General features: G+C 41.5%; 1 protein-coding gene across 14 annotated transcripts in view; it reads right to left on the minus strand.

The window, feature by feature from the left end:
• Nucleotides 1–19,813, minus strand: part of LOC122774898 (adhesion G protein-coupled receptor L2-like) — a 91,147-nt gene that overhangs the window by 26,872 nt on the left and 44,462 nt on the right. For 10 of the 14 annotated variants that reach the window (XM_044034544.1, XM_044034511.1, XM_044034529.1 and 7 more), the window contains exons 5-9: nucleotides 17,306–17,320; nucleotides 15,312–16,112; nucleotides 4,108–4,407; nucleotides 2,141–2,241; nucleotides 283–468 (exon numbers count right to left, since the gene is read on the minus strand). In XM_044034544.1, the coding sequence (XP_043890479.1) occupies nucleotides 283–468; nucleotides 2,141–2,241; nucleotides 4,108–4,407; nucleotides 15,312–16,112; nucleotides 17,306–17,320 (1,403 nt within the window). The remainder of the gene's footprint in view (nucleotides 1–282; nucleotides 469–2,140; nucleotides 2,242–4,107; nucleotides 4,408–15,311; nucleotides 16,113–17,305; nucleotides 17,321–19,813) is intronic. The other 4 variants (XM_044034552.1, XM_044034519.1, XM_044034537.1 and 1 more) reach the window with 1 other exon arrangement.

Genomic DNA, 19,813 nt, shown 5'->3' on the forward strand with positions numbered 1-19,813 from the left:
TGTGTTTCGAAAGCCATGGGTAATTACCAGGGAGCTATAGAGGAATGAGCTTCCCCTCAGGGCCAGACCAGCCTCTCTAGCCCCCTCACCTGTGTGTGTTTCCACGGATGTGTGTGTGTGTGTGTTCATGTAGGTGAGTGCAGGCACACGCTTGTGTTTGTCTGTGTAGCGGTAGGTGTCCTACTAATGAATGTCCTGAGTCATGCTGACACTGAGCTGGGCCAAGAAGGGGACAAAGTGTAATGAGAGGTTACAATAAGCCAGACAAGAATTTCACGGTACCTTGTTGAAGCTGCGTCCAGCTGAGTCCTTCTCACTGGGCCTGAGCTCCTGCAGCTGAGCATCCAGGATGTCCACGAGCTGCTCCATCAGGCGCACCGAGGAGCTGACGTCTCCGGCAAACACTGGGCCCTGTGTGTGGCGTGCCAGCTCATTGGCTAAATTAGCAGCATTTTCACCACTTCGGATCTAAAAACAGCAACAAAGGAATCATGGAGGGGCGTTGGGGAGGTGTTAGTGAGGCATGCCTGAAATGATGGTACCGTGATGTGAGGGTGAGATAGTCCACATACAGTACACCTCACTCCTAATTCGCTGCAACACAGCTGGTTCCGACGGAGAAAGTCATTATGCGTAGTAGAATAAATGCAAGGACGGGGTGTGCATGTTTAGCAGGGAACATAATAGACAACCGAGATACACGGGCTTAAGAAAAGAAAAGAAAAATCCCAGTGCTTGGCGATGATGATGAGCTGTCAGTGTCGATGCTATCATCTATTATCAGTGTAATACAGCACTTCTTCCGTGTTAAAATGGTCTAATTCTTTGGATGTACCCACCCACGCTCCCCCAACCTGCCATGATTGAGCTGTGACCCAATTACAAACCACATACTAATTTAAAAAAAAAAAACACACATCAAATACAGTTCACCAGTCTTCATGGTACAACGCTATTGCGGTTAGTTTACAAGGAGTCCTTCGTCTTCTCAGTGTTACACGTACAGATAATGGAGCACAACAGAAGACAATCGCTGGGCGATTTTGGAACGCCATCACCAATTAAACCTCACAAAGCGAAAGCTGATAGAGATTTCTTGTCTTATCATACAAACAATAATTATGAGTGGCTGAGTGGGAGGCAAAATGTTTGTCCAATTTGCCCTCCAAGGTGTAATTCAGAGTCAGAGATATCTGAACGTTCTCCCAGCTACACTATGTCCCAGAGAGTTGACAAACTAGACGACTAATGGCAGCAGAACTACAACCACGGGCAACTAAATTAAGGGGAAACAACAACAAAACACTAATCCCATCATCTCAGTTAATTATACATAGTTTGTCTCTTGTTTTACTAATTAATGAGCAAATATGTAAGAATAATAATACCTCATCCAGTCACTAGTTTCCTTGTGTCAGTATAATGGGTGCAAGCATGCGGGAGAAAAGTCTGAATAATCCTTAACTTAAAAGCAGTCATTTGACACTGGGTACAGCACTAATGTGTTTACTAAACTGAATAATTGTTTTTTTTTTTATTTGTCCTTTGTGTTTTTAGCATATTGCCTTCAAAAAAACACTAAAAAAGCAAATGCACAATAACCTTTTTAGTACTCGTAGTAATAAGCAGTATTGCATGGAATTGGGCGCCTGTTAATCATTTCTCCAAATGTCGTTGGACAAAACCTGTGAACCCTGTGTGAACCTGATGCTTTTAGTCAGGGTTTTTCCAGTCATAAAGACAAAAAAGGCGTTTCTTTCTCAGAATACCATATGCTGTAATGTTTTGCATGGTGTTATGATCTGGGCAGGCGCCTGAAAAACTGTCAACAACAGATCCTTACCTGCATTACTGTTGACCATCAAAGCAGAAAACTGACTCTTAAAGAGTAAAGTAAAGAGTTCAGTTCTTGGCATTTTAACCTGGTGTTTTTAAGCTGCTTTCTCTCTGCTACCACAACTACTGCTGCTACAGTTGAGAAAACTATTTCCAGGATCTGTACCACAGACCAGTTCTTCACAGGAATAATAAAAAAGTACAGCAAGCGAACGGGTCAAAGGTTGTGACTCGGCGCTGTATTTTAGCTGTGTGACATGCTTTTTCGCTGCTGTATGGTATGACTGACACATTCACGGTTTACCTTTTGTGCCACTTGAGTAACCCAGTGGGAGGTGCAGTTGCTGAGGTCTGGTCCTTTGGAACACCAGGTCCCTGCCACAGTGCAGAGGAAGGAGGCGATGCCTGCAGTACCACAGAATAAACACATCAGTTGGAGAGAGTCATACTCGGAAAGTGCTTCTCCCGCTGAGCTTTCATTCGTCACCGGAAACTAAACCGTTTGGCAGGAGCAACAATTTACAAACAAACTAAAAAGCCTGAAAGTTGTGTACATTCTGCTCAAATGAAAAATGTAGCATGGATGCTAGAAGACTATCCGGTTCCTACATAGCTGAAATAAATCAATACACACGGGTTTGTTATTTGCAATAAACTTTTCACAAATTCTGAACAGTTTATTTACCTCTGTTTAAATACAACCCAGGACTACGCCTAATGAGCATTACTAAGCATGTAATATGTTTAGATTTGTATTTTCCCTTTCACTGCAACAGGAAAAACACCGTCTGTTCCTTTGCTTTCATCCTGCAGCAGCCCTGATTTCGACTGTGACAGTCCCGTCCGCCTCTGTGATGGGGTGTTGAGGTAACTTGTGAGCGATTCCTGTGTGAATAGCATTGTTAGCTGAACTGGCGTAATGACTTACTGCTGAATTCCCCTTATTCCAGAAAGCATTTCAACAGGACGACAGAACTGTGAACACACTGTCCAGATTTAATGAAGACATTTCTGTCGGTTTCTTGAATGCTCCGTTAGTGGGCCACACATTTCTCCTGGTAATTCAGTAACTGTGTTACTTGACAGATTTTGTGCTTTCAGTCTGATATGTGGTATTTTTTTAAGACGATAGCAATTGCCACGGAGAGAGCATTTTCTAATTTCTGAATAGGGTGCTATTGGTAATAAGCAATAATCAGATTAAAGACACGTGGCGGTGTTCTAAATTTTAGTTGAAGACATACATCCGTGATACATGGCAGCGGATGTAATGTAAACATGAATCAGACTGTAATCTGTACGATTTAAACAGAAATGTGAACATTTCAACAAAATGATCAAGGTCCTGAGCCTCTTTGTCTGAGAGCTGCAGCCAGCGCGACACTCACTCACAGTCAGAGGAGAAGCTTCACTATTCTCACGGCTTGTCTGTATTTACATTAAAATTCAACTGCTTGGTTTTATTTATAACCGCTGTGTAACGATCAGAAAAATGTGCTTAGTGTCCGTTTCACTGCTCCGAGTTTGTTCCCGCTCTCTGCATTCAGTATATCCTTTAGCTCTCTCAAACCACAGCTGCTTGCTTGCCCCCCCACCCCACCCCCCCATTAAGCAGTAGCAGCATTAAATTGCAGTTTTAGTTACAAACATCAAACTGACCGAGTTCAATGCTCGTTAGAAAATATTGTTTTCTGTGAAGACATGAGCTGGGTTTTTTTTGTTTTTTTTTTGCTGCGAGGCGGAGGCGAAATCTTGCAATAAAAATCCCCGTTTTTGATGAGTGTGTCTGCAGCTCAGTGTGTGTCTGTGGAGAGGAGAGAGAGGAGCAGCTGCACGTAATACACCCCAATGTAAACAGTACTGTCCAAAGTTTTTGGTCCTGACCCAGCAGACTGATCAATGAAGAATGATGAAATGGCCTCTGTCACACGGGGGATTTGTCTTGCAGTAAACTACTGTGATTGGTCAAAGTCAGGCAAAAGTTGCACTGACTGGGCAAAAATGCAAGGTTACGCAACAGTAACAGTAATTGGTTGAATTTACGTTAATTGTTGCTATCGCAACATCGCACATTCCTGGAGGGACTGGTTAAAGCCCATTCCACACAGTGTGTGATTAATTGAATTCAAATTGCAGAAGTTTTACTTAATGGTACTTCTATAAGGCTTGTGGGCAGAATAATACATTATTTATAGAATCCTGCGCAGATGTAAAGACATGAAATGACATGACATTGGTATACACTGTACACAAATCCAGATGGTGGCCTACCTCTCGTCCCTTTGGGGCAGGGCCGCTCCACAGTGGTTCCGGCGTGGGTCTGGGGCCAGTCAATCGCTCTCCTCCTTGTCACCTCACAGAAGCGCCTGGGTGTCGGGAGCAGCTCTGGTACAGTTGGCTTAGCTGTACTTGTCCCATGGGTGTCCTCAAAGGGATCTCTCCCATCTCTTGGATCCGCCCCTGTCACTGTGGTGTTCGCGTGCCCCTTTGCAGTGGACACGGCCGTGGTGGTCAAAATTGCGGTGGTCTTTGGTATGGATGATGAAATGGAGAAATCTTCAATGGTTGGCCCTGAAGCGACAATAGAAGGAAGCTATTAGACCTCAAGCCATAAATGTCCTTGTCATGAACTTGCGTCACTTCTGGCCGAGGGGAAGCTGCAACTGCTTTGAGTCCTGTGGCTTATTTGTTCCTTGCTGCTCGTAATTCCGGGAAATAAAACCTCCTTTCTGTTCTTTACCCAGACGAAATCAAGGCAAAACTGCCAATGCGACACTATCCGTCTCTTTCTATTTTTAGCATTCTTAAGAAAAGCAGTCATGGTGAGGTCTCCTTTGACAGAGCAGTGATTTCTTCCCAACAGAGTCAGTACCATGGGCTGATTAAATGTCAACAGAGAAGACAAAGCCTGCTTGCGTTTGAATTTTTTTTCTGCCAAGTTCATCTCTCCAACTTTAATAAAGCTGGTGTCGAAAAGAAAAACACATAGCGCTAAACTAAAACCATATACATCAGCAATAATATAAACCCCCCCGTCTATTCAATAAACACGAACCCTGCAAAGCAAATCTATGTATGACTGTGCAAATGCATATGTGTTTAATCAATTGCTCTGGTGAGCTCCTGCCAAATTTCACCGTGAGCGCAGATGGATGTCTGCTGAGAGCAGAGGCGTTGCAACAGGGCGGGCAAAGCACACGGTTGCCTGGAGCCCCGAGGCTAAGAGGAGGGCCCCCAAGAACAGCCGAGTGTTCACAGCAATGTCAATGTTAAGGTCCAACTTTCATTTTTATAATGAAATATATGAAAGGGTATTTTTTCCTCACCTAAAGAGCAAACTTCTTGGGGCCATTGAATTCCTGCAGCACTGCAGAATGTACAATTTATCTTTATCAATTAATTGCAGTGACTTCTGATGTGGACATTACACTTGCTTGTAATGGGATTTAGATTATGTCGCGATTAACTGTGCGGCCTTGCTGCCAACGCGAATAAAACAGAAAATAACCTGAATGTTTGCGTGTGCACGTCTACAGGGACACGCTGCACACTGCTACTTGTCTTCTGCATGAATGATCATACATTTTTACCCACAGCCACCTGATTGTATTTAGAGATAAAAGCCCCCGAACACAATGAGGTCTGCCGCTGTGAAAGGCACCACAGTGTTGTCCTCAGGCTCCCCGGGTCCCTCTGGGAAAATGCAATATCATACTATCTGACACTCCATCATCAAACACATATCTCCATTTCCTGAGGGAGAATGGCGACAAAGCCCACATTTCACATTGGCCGCTAATCAGCCATTCAGCTGAATCATTGCGTCAGCCGTGTCGCTGAGCTGAAATCTAGAGATGTGGTCAGAAGGTCCTTAGCTGAGGGGACACCATGCTCCTGTGATGATTTAAAAAAAGAGAAACGTCTTACACTCTGGCTTAATTGTTACGTTTTACTCGGTGACCTTCTCCCTGGCAGGGATCCTGGATAATTACCTTGCACTTATTGAGTCATTGTGTGTCTTTCACCTACACATCCACAGCTTGTCCGGGATGTCAGCATGGCTGTGGAAGTGACAGTGGACATGTGCAGCTACCATGAGCAGGTGATCATTAAGCCTCAGTTAGCCCCCAAGAGTTAAAGGTTCTCAGAAGCAAGGCTTTGGGAAGGTGAATAAAGGTGAAAATGCCATGAAATTTCAAGAATAGGACCAAAGATTATGTGGTGAATTTACACTACAGGGACGATCACGAGTGGAGAAAATGGAATTGAAAATGCGGTCTTACTTGCCAATATGCAGTCCTATTGATTCATTTTCAACTGTCATTCCAGGAGCTCATGACCTATAATGATCTTATTTAAATGTGTTTTTCTTCACTTCAAATCCAGTTCAGTAAAAAAATGTGTATACTAAGCAACATAACACAAATACGGACAACGATAAGCCCACCCTCGTGACAGAAAATGTTTTGATTTGTGAGTCAAATCTACATTGTTTAAAAAATGTCGTACACCCCAGTGAAATCGGATTAAAAGCAGACAAATAACAGGCTATAACAACAGTGCAAGAATGAAGCCATAAAAATATTATGTATCGCAGGTGGAAATTTTCTTATTGACTCGGGAGAAGTGAGATGATTCATGACCTGACACAGTTGATTCAATATATGCATATAATGCAATACAAAGGTGAGGGTAATTGGTTTTCAGATTATTAAACCTCTCTGAGCAAACTTCTGCTTTTCCACGGGCTGAGCTAAGCTCTAATATGCTTGCATCACCTGATTAACCTGCTCCGGGAGACCTTATTAATCCAGCTCAGGCGACAAAAGCAGCTACACCTGACACTCTTCACCACAAATTATCATAGTGTCAAGAAACATTTAGTTCTGTAAACTTTATTTACTGATTTTAGAAATTAGGGACTTAAAGGAATACTTCACCGATTTGCATTTAGCTTTGTATTACAAGAATAGGGTTAGTCTTTTAACCTCGGTTTCCCCTGAGTCGAGAAATATCGTCATTCTTTTTTTTGTAACATGCCCACCAGTGGCACTTGGTCCGAGGCTTGAAACTGCAAAGCTAATTGCGCACTTTTTCGACCCACTCGTAGAGGGACGTAACAAAGAAAAGAAGGAAGATATTTCTCAACTCAGGGGAAACTGAGGTTGGGAAGCACAATTTTTTTAAAAATACTACCCTTATTGTAGTAATACAAAGCTAAATGCAAATCGGTGAATTATTCCTTTAAGTTTTAGGCACAGAGGATTTCTGTATTTCTTATTTTGGTTGAGGGGGAGGCTTATCACATATCATGTGTTCATTATAATAAAATTAGAATAATAATTGAGTAATTGATAAAAAAAGTATAATAATTTGCTTACAAAACATCATGACAACATATTGGTTGGTAAAAGAGTGTTTTTTTTATGCTCTGAGACACTTGTTCATTGTTTTCACACATGTTCACTCTCTTCACGCAGAATCATATCGCTTTAATTAGCAGGGGGCATGCCGATGTCGACCGAGTGATTTCTTTTTAATCAAAGACGCGATACAATCTTTGTGCATGTTTATAGACAGCATGACTCGGGTTTCACACCAGTGTGACTGTGACGAACATCAGAAAAAACATCAAATACGCTGCCTATCTGCTCAATACTACATCAAGTGTCGTGCTTGTCAGATGTCAATGCATCTGTGGGCTTATTTTGATATCTCTGCGCCACGCACTGCAATTTTCTTTTGATTGCAAAGAGAAAATTCCCCTCTAGTGAGAGCGATGCATCCTCTGATAGCACTGTGAGAGGGCTGCACCAATTAGCTACCATTTCTCTCAAGAGGCAGTGAAGTCACCCTTTATGGGCTATTTGACACCACGGGCATACTGCGGCCATATGCTGAATAATACCTCTTGTAAATAATGGAAGAGTTTGAGATTGAACACTTGACAAATGGCTGTCACCGGAGTATAAACAGCGTACGCAAATTAAAACAGGGCTAAAAGCAATGAGAACCATTATGCAAGATCATCAGTCAAGACATGAAGATGAAGCAGAATTATGTCTATTTATAGCCCCCCAGAGTCATCTAAGCATCTGTGAGGAAGATGACAAAAAATATTAAACCATAATCAGACGGTCGCGAACTTAGATGATCTGTTTGCCCTTGCTTTTTATACCACGGCATTAAGGCGAGACAATATATTGATATTATATCAATATCGTGACAGGGGAGAACGATATTGAGAGAGAAAGATATTGTCTTTGATTTTGGATATCTCTATAACATGACATGGCACCTGTGATGTCTTTCCCTGGTTTTAAAGGCGGCTGCAGTACAGATCTTGAGGCATTTAGTCAAATATTATAATTCTGATATTAAATCATTATAAAAAAGTGTTACATAGAATCGAAATAAAATGACTCCCCTTGAAATGTAAGCCTAGTTATTTGAGTAACAGCAGAATTTGACCATAGTTGTCAATGCAATTACATTGTTCCTGTTGAGTATATTACAGTATAGACTATCACTTTTTCATGAGCTGCGAGAAACAGTCTCAACAGTGTCCAGCTTCATATTAAGATGTATGGATATATATCTCATACATTGGGACATAGCATACACATATCAAGGTATTATTTATAAGCCATATCTCAGCCCTCTTTTCTTTCTTTTTTTTAATCTCAAATTACACGGAATGCAGTCAGTGGTGAAAACTATCTACCTGTCCGTACAAACTCCAGGAGAAATGGATCATAAGCCGCTTAATACCTACTATTAGAGAACTGCAATGACAGCTCACAGTCAAACATAAGCAGTTTTAATTGGTTTTAAATGGTGAAGATGAATCACTTACAAGGCTAATCCTTCAACTACAATAACAAACAGACACATATATAGTAAGAAGAGATGCAGTGCTCAGTAAAAAAGGAAGGGATCCATTTTAGAACCAATTCCGTGAAAAAGATGGGCAAACGCAAGAACAAGAAGAGAACACAGTAATTATACCATATGGTGCTGTAAATACAAGGCTACAACTAGCAGCTGCTATCCTCAGCGTACAGACTGTAAACAGCAAGAAACAGTAAACAAAAAAGTGTAAAACATCAGTTTGCCGTTTCATGGTGGGTTATGGGGGGTCACGTGTCTGAAAGGAAACAGCTCAGTCACTTTTTTGGTGGCCCTAATCTAGTTTACTTGAACTTTAGTGAAAAAGTGAGAAACATATAACGCAAATCTCTGAAGAAAAAGAAAATCACAAAATGTTCTGCTTGAAGGAGAAAAATGCAATCTGCCACTAAAGAAAAAAAAACTTTAATCATGAGGGAAACAGCCATCCTCCAAAATATCACCTCATCCACTGTAAATAACAATGGCAACAAAACTTCCTGCAGACTTATTTTATAGAGAGCTCTTTGGGAAAGCTCTCACTCTCAAACTAAACCCCAGTGAGCCCTTAGAGTCTTATTTTCTTGAATCAAAATCATGCACAAATGTACAATATATATACACGTACAACTGGATGACATGACTTAATTCTAGAGCTGCAAATGTGCTTAATTTCATCAGTTGAACAGTCAATCAACAGAACATTAAATTGCTGTTTATCTATGTATGATAGTAACATACTTGGTTTTCATTGGAAAACAATAAGAAATGTAATCATTTATTATAATAGCTTATAGTCTAATTAAATGTGTTATTGCACATTAAAATGACATTTTGATTGTCATACTCAAGTCATATTCACTTGTTTTTGAAGAAAATGATCACTGGTTGGTCCCTTTTAAATCTATACAGTTCTTCAAAAAGAATGTATCAGCTGAATATAAAACCCATTTCCTATTTTAGCTCAGTAAATAACTAATTAAAGATTTCTTTTAATAGACAATCAAAACATACACTGCACTCCCATGTGAGTGCATGGATACAATAAAAGAAAATATGTTGGAACTTTGGTGATGATATGAAATTGCGGTTGTAATGAAGTGACACTTTGAAGTCGTGCGTCGACACTGCTTATGTATTAAGCTGCATATGGAGCTAAACACTTCACGTCAGGTGTAACTGTTACACCGAGGAGGTTCTAATTATATGAACATCGCTGTGCTTTAATCAACCAGATAGGCAACACTTAAGACTCTCCATATAAGATACCTGTTCTGTGTGCCAGGTCCATGCTGGGCATTTCAGCTTGACTCAATACCAAGGCTGTCTCAGAGGAGGAGAAACACAGAGATTTACAGTTGGTTTGTCTTTACTTACAGAGCCAGTGCTGGTAATTAATGACAGATAAATAAATCCCACAGGACATGAATTTTACATTAGGCTGTTTATGTGCGCTCATGCTGTACTGCTTTTATTCAAGGCTACATCATAGGAGCGCACAGCTTGGCATGGAAGGTAAAGGGCCACAAGACAATTCCTTTGGTTTCTACAACAGTTCCTAATTAAAACCGAATTGGATTAGTATTCTGGCTAAATGCAAAACTCAAGTTATAGTGAATTGTTCGCAGGGCTCACCGCTTCAGTGACACTTGCTCTTTAAAGAGCAGTAGACAGAAAAAAACTCTGCCGGACATATCCCGTTTCAACGTGGGGTAATTCATGAGACATGAAACTGAATCCTGTGGAACAGCAGACGTAGAGCAGTCACAACTAGACCGTCTGAGTCAGAGGAAGGCGGCAAAGCAGCTCACAATAAAGAGACAAGCAAGGGGACAGAAAAATATATGGGCTGACAGAAATACACTCCAAGCAAGACGGGGACGTTCTGTCCTATTCGCCTGTGATGTCCACTGAAAGAATTTCCTGCCGTATTTGAGCAAGAGGAACAATTAGGGCTCTTTTTAAATCTTCTGCATTCTTTACTCCAGCTGCTATTTCTGTTAGCAATCACTGAGCTTCAGAGGCTGGAGCACAGGCTTTAGTGAATGATACATCTGTAAATGTCCTCTGTCTTGAACACTAACCTGGAGGCATTGTTTGGGGATATTAAAGCAAACTGAAGTGCAGCGAGGTGAACAGCTGGGTTCAGCCACAAAATGGCTGAAAAAAACACAACCCTCAGTATTGTGAAGATAGATACTGTGGTTTGGAGGAAGATATGAATTTTTTTTTTACATTTCAATTCAACATGGAGCCAATGTATTCCCATTGCTACCACGTTTCTGCAAGTGACAATACCTTTTCGGACCATTCATTTTATGCCTCTGGTCTAAGATCAATTGTACCTCGAACACAAATTAATTTTCTTCTTGCTCCCCTTGTTAGTTTGAAATGCTCTTGGCAATTACTGTCTCTTCTGATTGTGCTTTGACTAATTTGTTGGACTGAAATCCATTATCTTTGCACATCAGAGTAAAGCGTTGCCTTTGTCCCTCCAAGTTCTTCTACAGCGAAAGTCGAGGTGTGTTCTTTTATCGGCATGCACCTCTCTCAGAAAAAACTCAGGAGGAGGTGGAGTATTGATCATTGCTGTTTTGTGTTCACAATGCATTAGCAGAGGACGTTTTCTTTAAATGCGTGTGAACTGTTTGGAACAATAAGCAAAAAGATCAATACGGAGAATGCTCTTAGCTAATCACTTCATCCATGGCCAGAATTCAGAATGCGACAGTGTTGCAAACATTGAACATTAGGTTAAGGAAATACTGTCAAGTTGCTAAGGTCAATTATGTTCTGCTTTGATCACTTTGCTAAAACTCCCTTAATATAAACCCCTAATCCTGCTGGCACCACAGCGCCTCTCTGGGATGAGCATTACAGCCAAGGTTGATACTTCTGACAGAAAAGGACACCAGCACACACTGTGTTACACTAGTTCTACAAAGCAGCGAAATATACTGGGTTTGGAGTTCGAGGTAACTTCACTTTGCGGTCGATGAATCTTAATGGGAACAATTAATTTCCTTTACGCCTCAAGTGCCCCTCAGTTTCAGAGAGGGAGACATTATTTCAGCACCATTAGATTACCCTGCAGAATAGGTTGTTTAATTCAACGCCATATCATGGCCAGCAATAAATCCTAATAGCTACACAGCAAAGAAGTTAAAGGTGTAAGTATGAAAAAAACCTAATAAAGAAGAGCCAATTATTTTCAAGTGCCATTCAAAAAAAGGTCGGCGTGCTGCTGCTGCCACTGCTGCTGCTGGCCGTCTTGAGATGCCTCTTCGCTCCTTCTTGAACTCACACTATTTCAAAATGTTCCACTAAAACACGGCTAATGAACCACACTGACAACTTCCGCTGCACAGATTTATTTTCCAATAACAAAACAGTGGCAGGAAACAGGTACTTAGTATAATAAGTGAAATCCAGAACTATGTTCTGTTGGGTTCTGTGATTAAATGTAATGGTCCTGAAGCAGCAAGTGGCAACATCGTGCCTATATGTGGCATTTATGTTTACTGAGGCATTACAGTAGCTGAGAGAGCACATTAAACCCTTCATTGAAAAGGCTCTGTGATGGCCACTTTCTCCCTGAGACACTTTTGAGACAAGGAGGTAATTATGATAATTCAGCTGTTAATTACATTTACATACATCAGGAAGCGAACAGTTGAGCAGACTGCATGCATGGAAAACTCATTAGAGTTTGCGTCTTTTTTCATATCTGCTCTAACGTACTCTTAATTGAGGGTTTAGTTGTTCTGAAAAACAGACAAACTCGGCGCTCCCTCCTCCGGGTGTCGAGTTATCACGGCAGTGGAGATTCCAGGGAACGGCAGGAAAACAAACAGACGTGTTGACAAGAGGGCAGAGTTCAGGAGCACACAGCCTCCATTGAGACATCAACACCAACCCCCAAACACCCCTGGTCATGAATCAGATTTCCCCATGGCAACCCCGAATATTCACAAGTTAAAAATCATAACCTAATCCAGACCAGTGCTTCAGGGCAACCTGATCTTCTGAAATGACGCGGGGTCATGGTCCCAGTTTCCCCACTTCATAAACGAGACTTAGCCTGGCTCAGTGGGATAAGGTGGCTGCAGTCAGGTAATTATGCCCATTATCAGCTTCATGTAAGGTCCATGTCTGATGACACGTATGTCGCCCCTAAGCAATTCACAGATTAATTTAAACCCCCGAACTGCCTCTCAAGATTATTCACTGTAATTGATCTCCTACCTGCTGAAATCCCTTGCCACAAGATCTTGTGAAATCAAAACAGGAGAAGATTTCTGGTAAAAGTCTGCCTTTCATTATTTATTATGATAGTTATTGTAAATCATTTGCTACCTTCTCTCTGGATGATTCAACAGGCAATAGTTATGCTCCTGTAAACTGGTTAGCCAGCTGCCAACAGAATAATACACAATCCACAGAAGAAGAAGCTGTTTCCTGTTTGCTAACAAATGGTAACCAACAGCCAGGTTCAGCAGGTCGTGACGTTAGGACGTTACCCGTAACAATCTGAAACTTCTGATTAAATATTTAATCTTGATTAATCGTATTAATGTCATAGTTAACTCGCGATTAATCGCAATTCATTTTTATCTATTCTAAATGTCCCTCGATTTATTTTTGCCCAATTTTTCATCTCAATTTAATGCTCTTATCAACATAGAAAAGTGGATGGGCATGCTTTGTGCAAATGTTTTAATTTTTTTTGAGACAATATCTCCGTCACCCTGCATATTTTGAGTTATTCATCTTATTGTGAGAGCAGCACAATAATAAGATTTAATGGGTTTAATTTGTTTTTGCCGTAATGAGCTAATCCGAGCTAAAGGAGCTAGCGGTCTTCGGAGGTCTCCTTACTACGGTTCGGGGTCTGCCAGCTTGATCGGTAACACTGCATACCTCATTACTTGGATGTGGGGAGTGCGTCGAGAGATGTTCCAGGCTGCGTTGGAGACGAAGAAAGCGAACAGCGCTCGCCATCCACTCAAAACGTAACGTTAGCCTACCACTACTATTACTACCTAACCTAACTACTCTTTGGCCGGCTCGCAACGTGCCTGTTGTTTTGTTTCCGGTCTAGCTAGATCCGGTGTGGTGTTGTAGCTTTTCTAACGTTAATAGTTGCAACAGCATGTGAAAAAACACTACAAAGTTTGCTAGGCCAATAAGAACGTTAATCTCGCGATTAAAAAAAAATTGACGCCGTTAAAATGGGTTTGCGTTAACGCCCTATAATAACCCATTAAGTGGTCTCAAAGTTGCGGCCAGGGGGCCACATGTGGCCCTCCAATCGATTTCATGTGGCCCTCAAACAATATCAAGTTGTAACGAGTCATTTCTATATGTTTTTATTTTTAAATTAATAGATTAATTTAGCACCATAAATATGTTTTTTTATTGTTTCATATTAAAACGAGGACTTATATTTTGAAATTATCCAATCCAACTTTATTTGTAAAGCACTTTAAAACAAACAGTGCTGTACAGAATGATAGATAAAAGACGCTCACACGAGGCAATAGAGTACATATAAAAAAAGGAATTATTACAGCATATAGATATGTATTTTTGAGCTCATAACGTCCACTGCAACTGTTGCTTTTCCGAAAAAACTGGCCTTTTTTTTACTTGACGGACCCCCGACTGACCAGACGAGACAGTCAGTGGCCACAGGTCATTTGAGTTTGAGACCCCTGCGTTAGACAGCACCAAAAACAAGAAAAGGAATAATCAATAAAATCAATTGACCATATTTAAAAGAAACAGATTCTATAGCCATATTCAAATTTAAAAGAACTGGTCAAGGTCAATATTTTGTTCTGACCCGTTTCACGTGCCTTACATCTACTAGTGGGTGTTAACATTGGGTGGTGATCCCTGTCACATCTCACTAGTGGTCTGCAACCTGCATGTGGCCGAGTTTAGAGAACCTTCTGGGGGCATTTACTATCGTGTTCTATGTATTAAAATTAGAATAACCTATTTAACCATGAAGTAGACATTGTATGCACACTCTAGCCAGGTGGCTTTACAACTATCACTACACAATAGGACAGCGATTATCTCCTGATCTTTTTCAAAAAAATTCGCTTCAGAGAGGATGATGAGGTAGCCATGGCAACACAACTTGAAATCCCACAATAAGCAGGAGAGGATAACCTCCATCATACTGTGCGCAATACTTCTCAAACATATTCCCAGCATTTGGGGGGAGTTCGGGAGGGTAGTGTTCATAATGGTTTTGAATAAGGTCTGAGATTAAAGAATTTGATAGGGTCCAAGCTTCCGCAGGAGTGAGTGTCTCTGCTCGCCTCATGGTAATAAAGGAGTGGATTTTTGTCGCGTTGCGATGCCACTGGGACCTATTTCTCATTCCGAGGTGAATCTGTAATTTCTGTCTGCAAATGAGCCCTTTCCCCAAGACCAACACAGGCTCTCTTCTCTTTATCACACCTGAATTGCAACCAAAATTAAAAGGCAGCCATCTGTGACATCCCACGCTGCAGCCAAACAATGGAAGAATTATGCGAAGACAATGAAGGAAACTAAAATGGAGCAGCTCTCACCTTCAGCGGGATCTGGAGGCCCGAAGTCCAGGTCATAGCGCAGAGTGTAAAAGTTATTCCACACGTAGAGCTGGTTGTCCCTGGGGTTGTAATCCACAGCAGTGATGTACTGGTACTGGTTCGGGAAGAGGATGTCAGTGTACTCGCCGTGGTTCAGCTTGGTGTTGTAGATGTAATCGATTTGGCTCCTGCTGGCCTCACTCTCGTTTTCTTCGTAGGTCGAGCGCACCACGTGTAGCACGCCACACACCATGAAGGCGTTGGAGGCGGAGCGCTTGTCATATGCCGTGTCCCACGTGGCCTCGAAGCGAAGTGTGTACGGGTTGAGCTGGCTGATCACAATGCGCCCATTGTTCTGCTCCGTGGCATAGATCACCCACAAGCCCCTCTCGTCCACCGCTAGGTCAATGTCTGTCTTGCCGCCCCAGCGGTAAGGTGAGGTGTCGTGATAGTTGGCATTGTTGACGATGGCCTCGCCACTTTTGATGCGTGTGCGCAAGTCAAACTTGACAATGTTGCGAGTGCGTTCCTTGTTAAAAAAGATGGCCCCGTCGTAAGCCACGAAACCCGTCCCGTCTACGCGGTGTGGCAGTTTATAGGTGGTCGTCTGGCGACCATTTTTGAAGTCCTCCAGGGACGCATACTCGATCAGGGTGTCGGTGCGGTATGGCGTCCAGGGCATGAAGAAGACTTTGTCTCCAGCCTGCAGCGGGTCTTTGCACCAGGACCCGGCTTGCTGCTCTGCTTCAAACAGGAAGGTGGCGGCTCCCACACCCTTCAGAGTCCCAGGACAAATGAAAACTAGTGACAGAGAAGAGAGTGAAAGAAAACACAATAAGGCAAAATGTATTAAACAGACTGCAGACTTGACACGCATCATTCTTGCTGCTGAACAACTCGAGATCAGGGACTGTGAATTTGGAGGAATATTTGAACTAGTGCTTTTGTACTACTGCTAATGATAAGGGGGTGTGGGGGGGGAGGGGGGATAAATGTATGCGTCATGGTGGTTCACCAGAATGATAAATGTGATGTTAAGAGAACTTGCATCTCAAGGGTCTGCTGCTACAGGGATAAAAATAAAATAAAATATATTGTGAACAAAAAACATAATCCTGCAAATGAAAGACACGGGAAATGGGACAAGATCACGAGTTGGTGTGTTGGGTTTTTTTTTTTTTGAATATCAGCCTGTCCCTGTTGTCAAATGCCACATAAATAACAGGGTATATGGAGACACTGCACATGCATACTCACATGACTGAGGTCATAAACCGAAATGATAAGGGAACACACTTCACGTCTTGTGATAAGAGTGAACAATAGGTTGTCAATGGTGGTGGCGGCAGCAAAGCAGAGGTAAAATGAAAGTGGAGTTTGGGGAATAGATTGAAACACTGGTAAAGGATTTTCACTACTTCTGTGGCAAAAAAAAAAACAATCAAGAGTAATCACTGATGGGTGAGGGAGGCCATGGCAAAGTTCCCAATTTTGATGGTTTTAAATTAATTGGTTCTGGACAAAAAGGAAGAGAGTTATTTCTCGCTTTCTTTTTAAGCTGTTTTTTTTCGTCTGTGCCAATCTCACTCAACCATCAATGGTATTTCACATCACGTGCTACGTGTGCAGGAGAAATTGGGTCGAGCAAACTACAGACTGAGCCAAATATGTATATTTATGTATATATATCAACAACTAGTCATTCTTTAAGGGTCAATACAACGCTTAGCAAGAATCTCTGGAACAAATCAACACTTGGTGTTTTCTTTCACTTAGTGAGAAAAAAAAACTACATTCGATGACCATGGATGTCATTTGAAATTCTGTTTTGGAATTCATTTGGACTCCGTGGGTGCAAACAATCCTCCTATGGGTTTAGCATTTGACAGGAGAGGCAATCAGGAGAGGGGAGGAGACGTGAGGGGAGCTGTACTCAACACCACAGAACAAGGAGCTGAAGGAGGGGGAGGGAGGGGACCAGACCACTCATTTACCTTTTTGCTCCACTTCTATTTCAGGCATTGGAAAAGAAAGCAAAAAAGAGTGCAAAAGGGAGAGAAAGGTTATCATGAGACAACTACCAGGTACAAAGAAAAGAATTAGTTAGAGGATGTGACCATGAGATGAACCACAGCGCTGCACAAAGAAAAGGCGCTAGAGGGAAAAAAGGATGTGTTGTGAAATAAGTGGCCTCCCATCCTAGGATATAAAAACAGACAAGTTATGACTAGGGATAAGCAATGTGCCAGCCTTTTCAGCACACTGATCCTTTTATACCTTCACTCAATGCACTGACCACCTGAAAGCAGGAGAAGGAAAAAAATCCCTCTAAAATGCATGACCTAAGTCACAGGAAGAAAAATTAAAATCCCGGTCATACTTCAACGGATTAAATTCTTAGATTTATTTTTGGCTTTTATCAACAGAGGGTGGAGTCGGCTCAAACTTTATGAACACAAATCCAAACTCGATTCCAGACTCGCCCCCGCACACGGAAAAACATGACACGCTGATAATATTACGGGCCAAACTGCTAAATAAGCCAAGAGCACGTTAAATGACGGATGAACACTGATATGGACTTTCTCAAGTGGACGGCTGAAGCTGCACACACGGGGTGGAGAAAGGGAGAGACAGAGAGACACAACCTGTGAAATATTGAAAGCTTAAAAAAAAAAAACTAGAGCAAAGAGGTTAGTTGAGGGAGGGAGCGACCGGAGGTGAAAGGGAGGTCTGTTTGAAAGAGGGGAAAAGAAGAGATGAATATTTCAGAAAATGTTTACGATTCATCAATTCAAATACTAAGTGCTTGGGCAGCAGTGAAGCCTAGGAGTTAAATCTTGATCCCAGAGACACAGTTTTAAACACTACCAGCTTAAAAACTAAATCTCTACAGTGCATTAAATTAAATCATTCAAAGACTTGAGGCGTTCCATGACTGTGTGCAGGAGTTTATTTAATGTGGGAAAAGATGCAGAATCATCTCACACTGTCAGGTTTTACACTCTAATACCCTCTGTAACATATTACCACTGACTGTCTGAGCAGTAACGTTGGAACTTTAATCTACTTTTTTCTCTCTCTCTGTAGCCTCCGTGATTATCTCAACAAAACACAGAAATCTGTAATTAATGTCGTGAAAACAATTTAAAGGGTGAGTTCACCCAATTTGAAAGGGACTTATTATCCCCATGAGCCTTAATCATGCAGATAGTTTTGGGTTTATTTGCCCAAGCTTGAAAATATCTGCATTTGAGACGTCTTTGTTACTTCCACCAAACAAAGGCGTTAAGGGAATTTTTGTAAGTGGTGCTCACAGCATTGTCAACACACATTTTTCTGTAGGGAGTATGTATTTTGTAGAGCCATTCCTCACAGAGAGGTCTAGAGATTATCTCCAGTAAGAGGAACATTGTTTCTGGAGAGATTGTCCTGTTGCTTTTTGTTAGCCACATGAAAAAAAAATAAATCCACTTTCTATCACTGCAATGGAGGCACAAACCTCACAATGCTAAGAGTGGGATGCATTTTAGTGGATCTCCAAATGAAACCAGTAATGACTCTATTCATCTGCTCAAATTATATCAGTGGATCTATTTCTGCTTAGTCTTAGACAATTGTCAATAACCTAAACTGTGTATTCAGCTCAACATTTCATTCTGTTATGGCGCCGCTCTTAAAAGAAATGCATCGGCTAGAAGGGAAGGAAAAAAGGAGGGTCTGCAGTGGAGAGGCATTAAAATATAAATGGCAGAAAGTGGAGAGGACGTTGACAACAGACGTCATGATGCCAGTGTGGATACTTTTCTCCCAGACAGGGAGGCAGAACAGGGAACTTCGAGTTTGCTTTCTCTCTCCATCTCACTCTCATACACTTGTGCCTGTGAATATTTAATATATGCATATGGTCCGTTATTGTCGTCGTCTCCTCTCACCAGGTGATAAATCTCCAGTGCTCCTCTCATGCTTGCAGGCAGACACACTAAATTTAACCGAACAGGTTCAATGTTTATAAAAATAAAACAGAGGGTGGGACGGTTATGTATGCATTTGTGCACGAACGCAGTCAAACGTCGGGTGCTAATGCAGCGGCGGCTTATTTCTGTATTTTCAGAAAATCTGGCAACCACAATCCTTTTCAGTTGGGGATTACAGCAACCATTTTAAACGCTAAATGTCACTGTTGTACATATTATACATATATCACCTTTAAGTGTGTCTTATTTATTCTTGAACTTGTGGCTCAGAAACCTGAAGATAAAATGTTATAATATGTTAATGAGCTAAAAAAAAACAACACACACACACACACACACACAGGTGACTCCCTGTCACAAGATGGCATTCAATGCAAGGCATTACAAAATTAGCATAAATAAATATTTATAAATCCAAGTATTTAGGAGCCAGATCCAAAATAAAAGCAGATACCATATCAAACAAGATATTTATCTGAGGGGGGGAAGACAAATAAAACCACAACTGTCTGCATGATTCTGTAG

Source organism: Solea senegalensis, linkage group LG1 (genome assembly GCF_019176455.1).
Source record: "Solea senegalensis isolate Sse05_10M linkage group LG1, IFAPA_SoseM_1, whole genome shotgun sequence".
NCBI classification, from domain to species: Eukaryota; Metazoa; Chordata; class Actinopteri; order Pleuronectiformes; family Soleidae; genus Solea; species Solea senegalensis.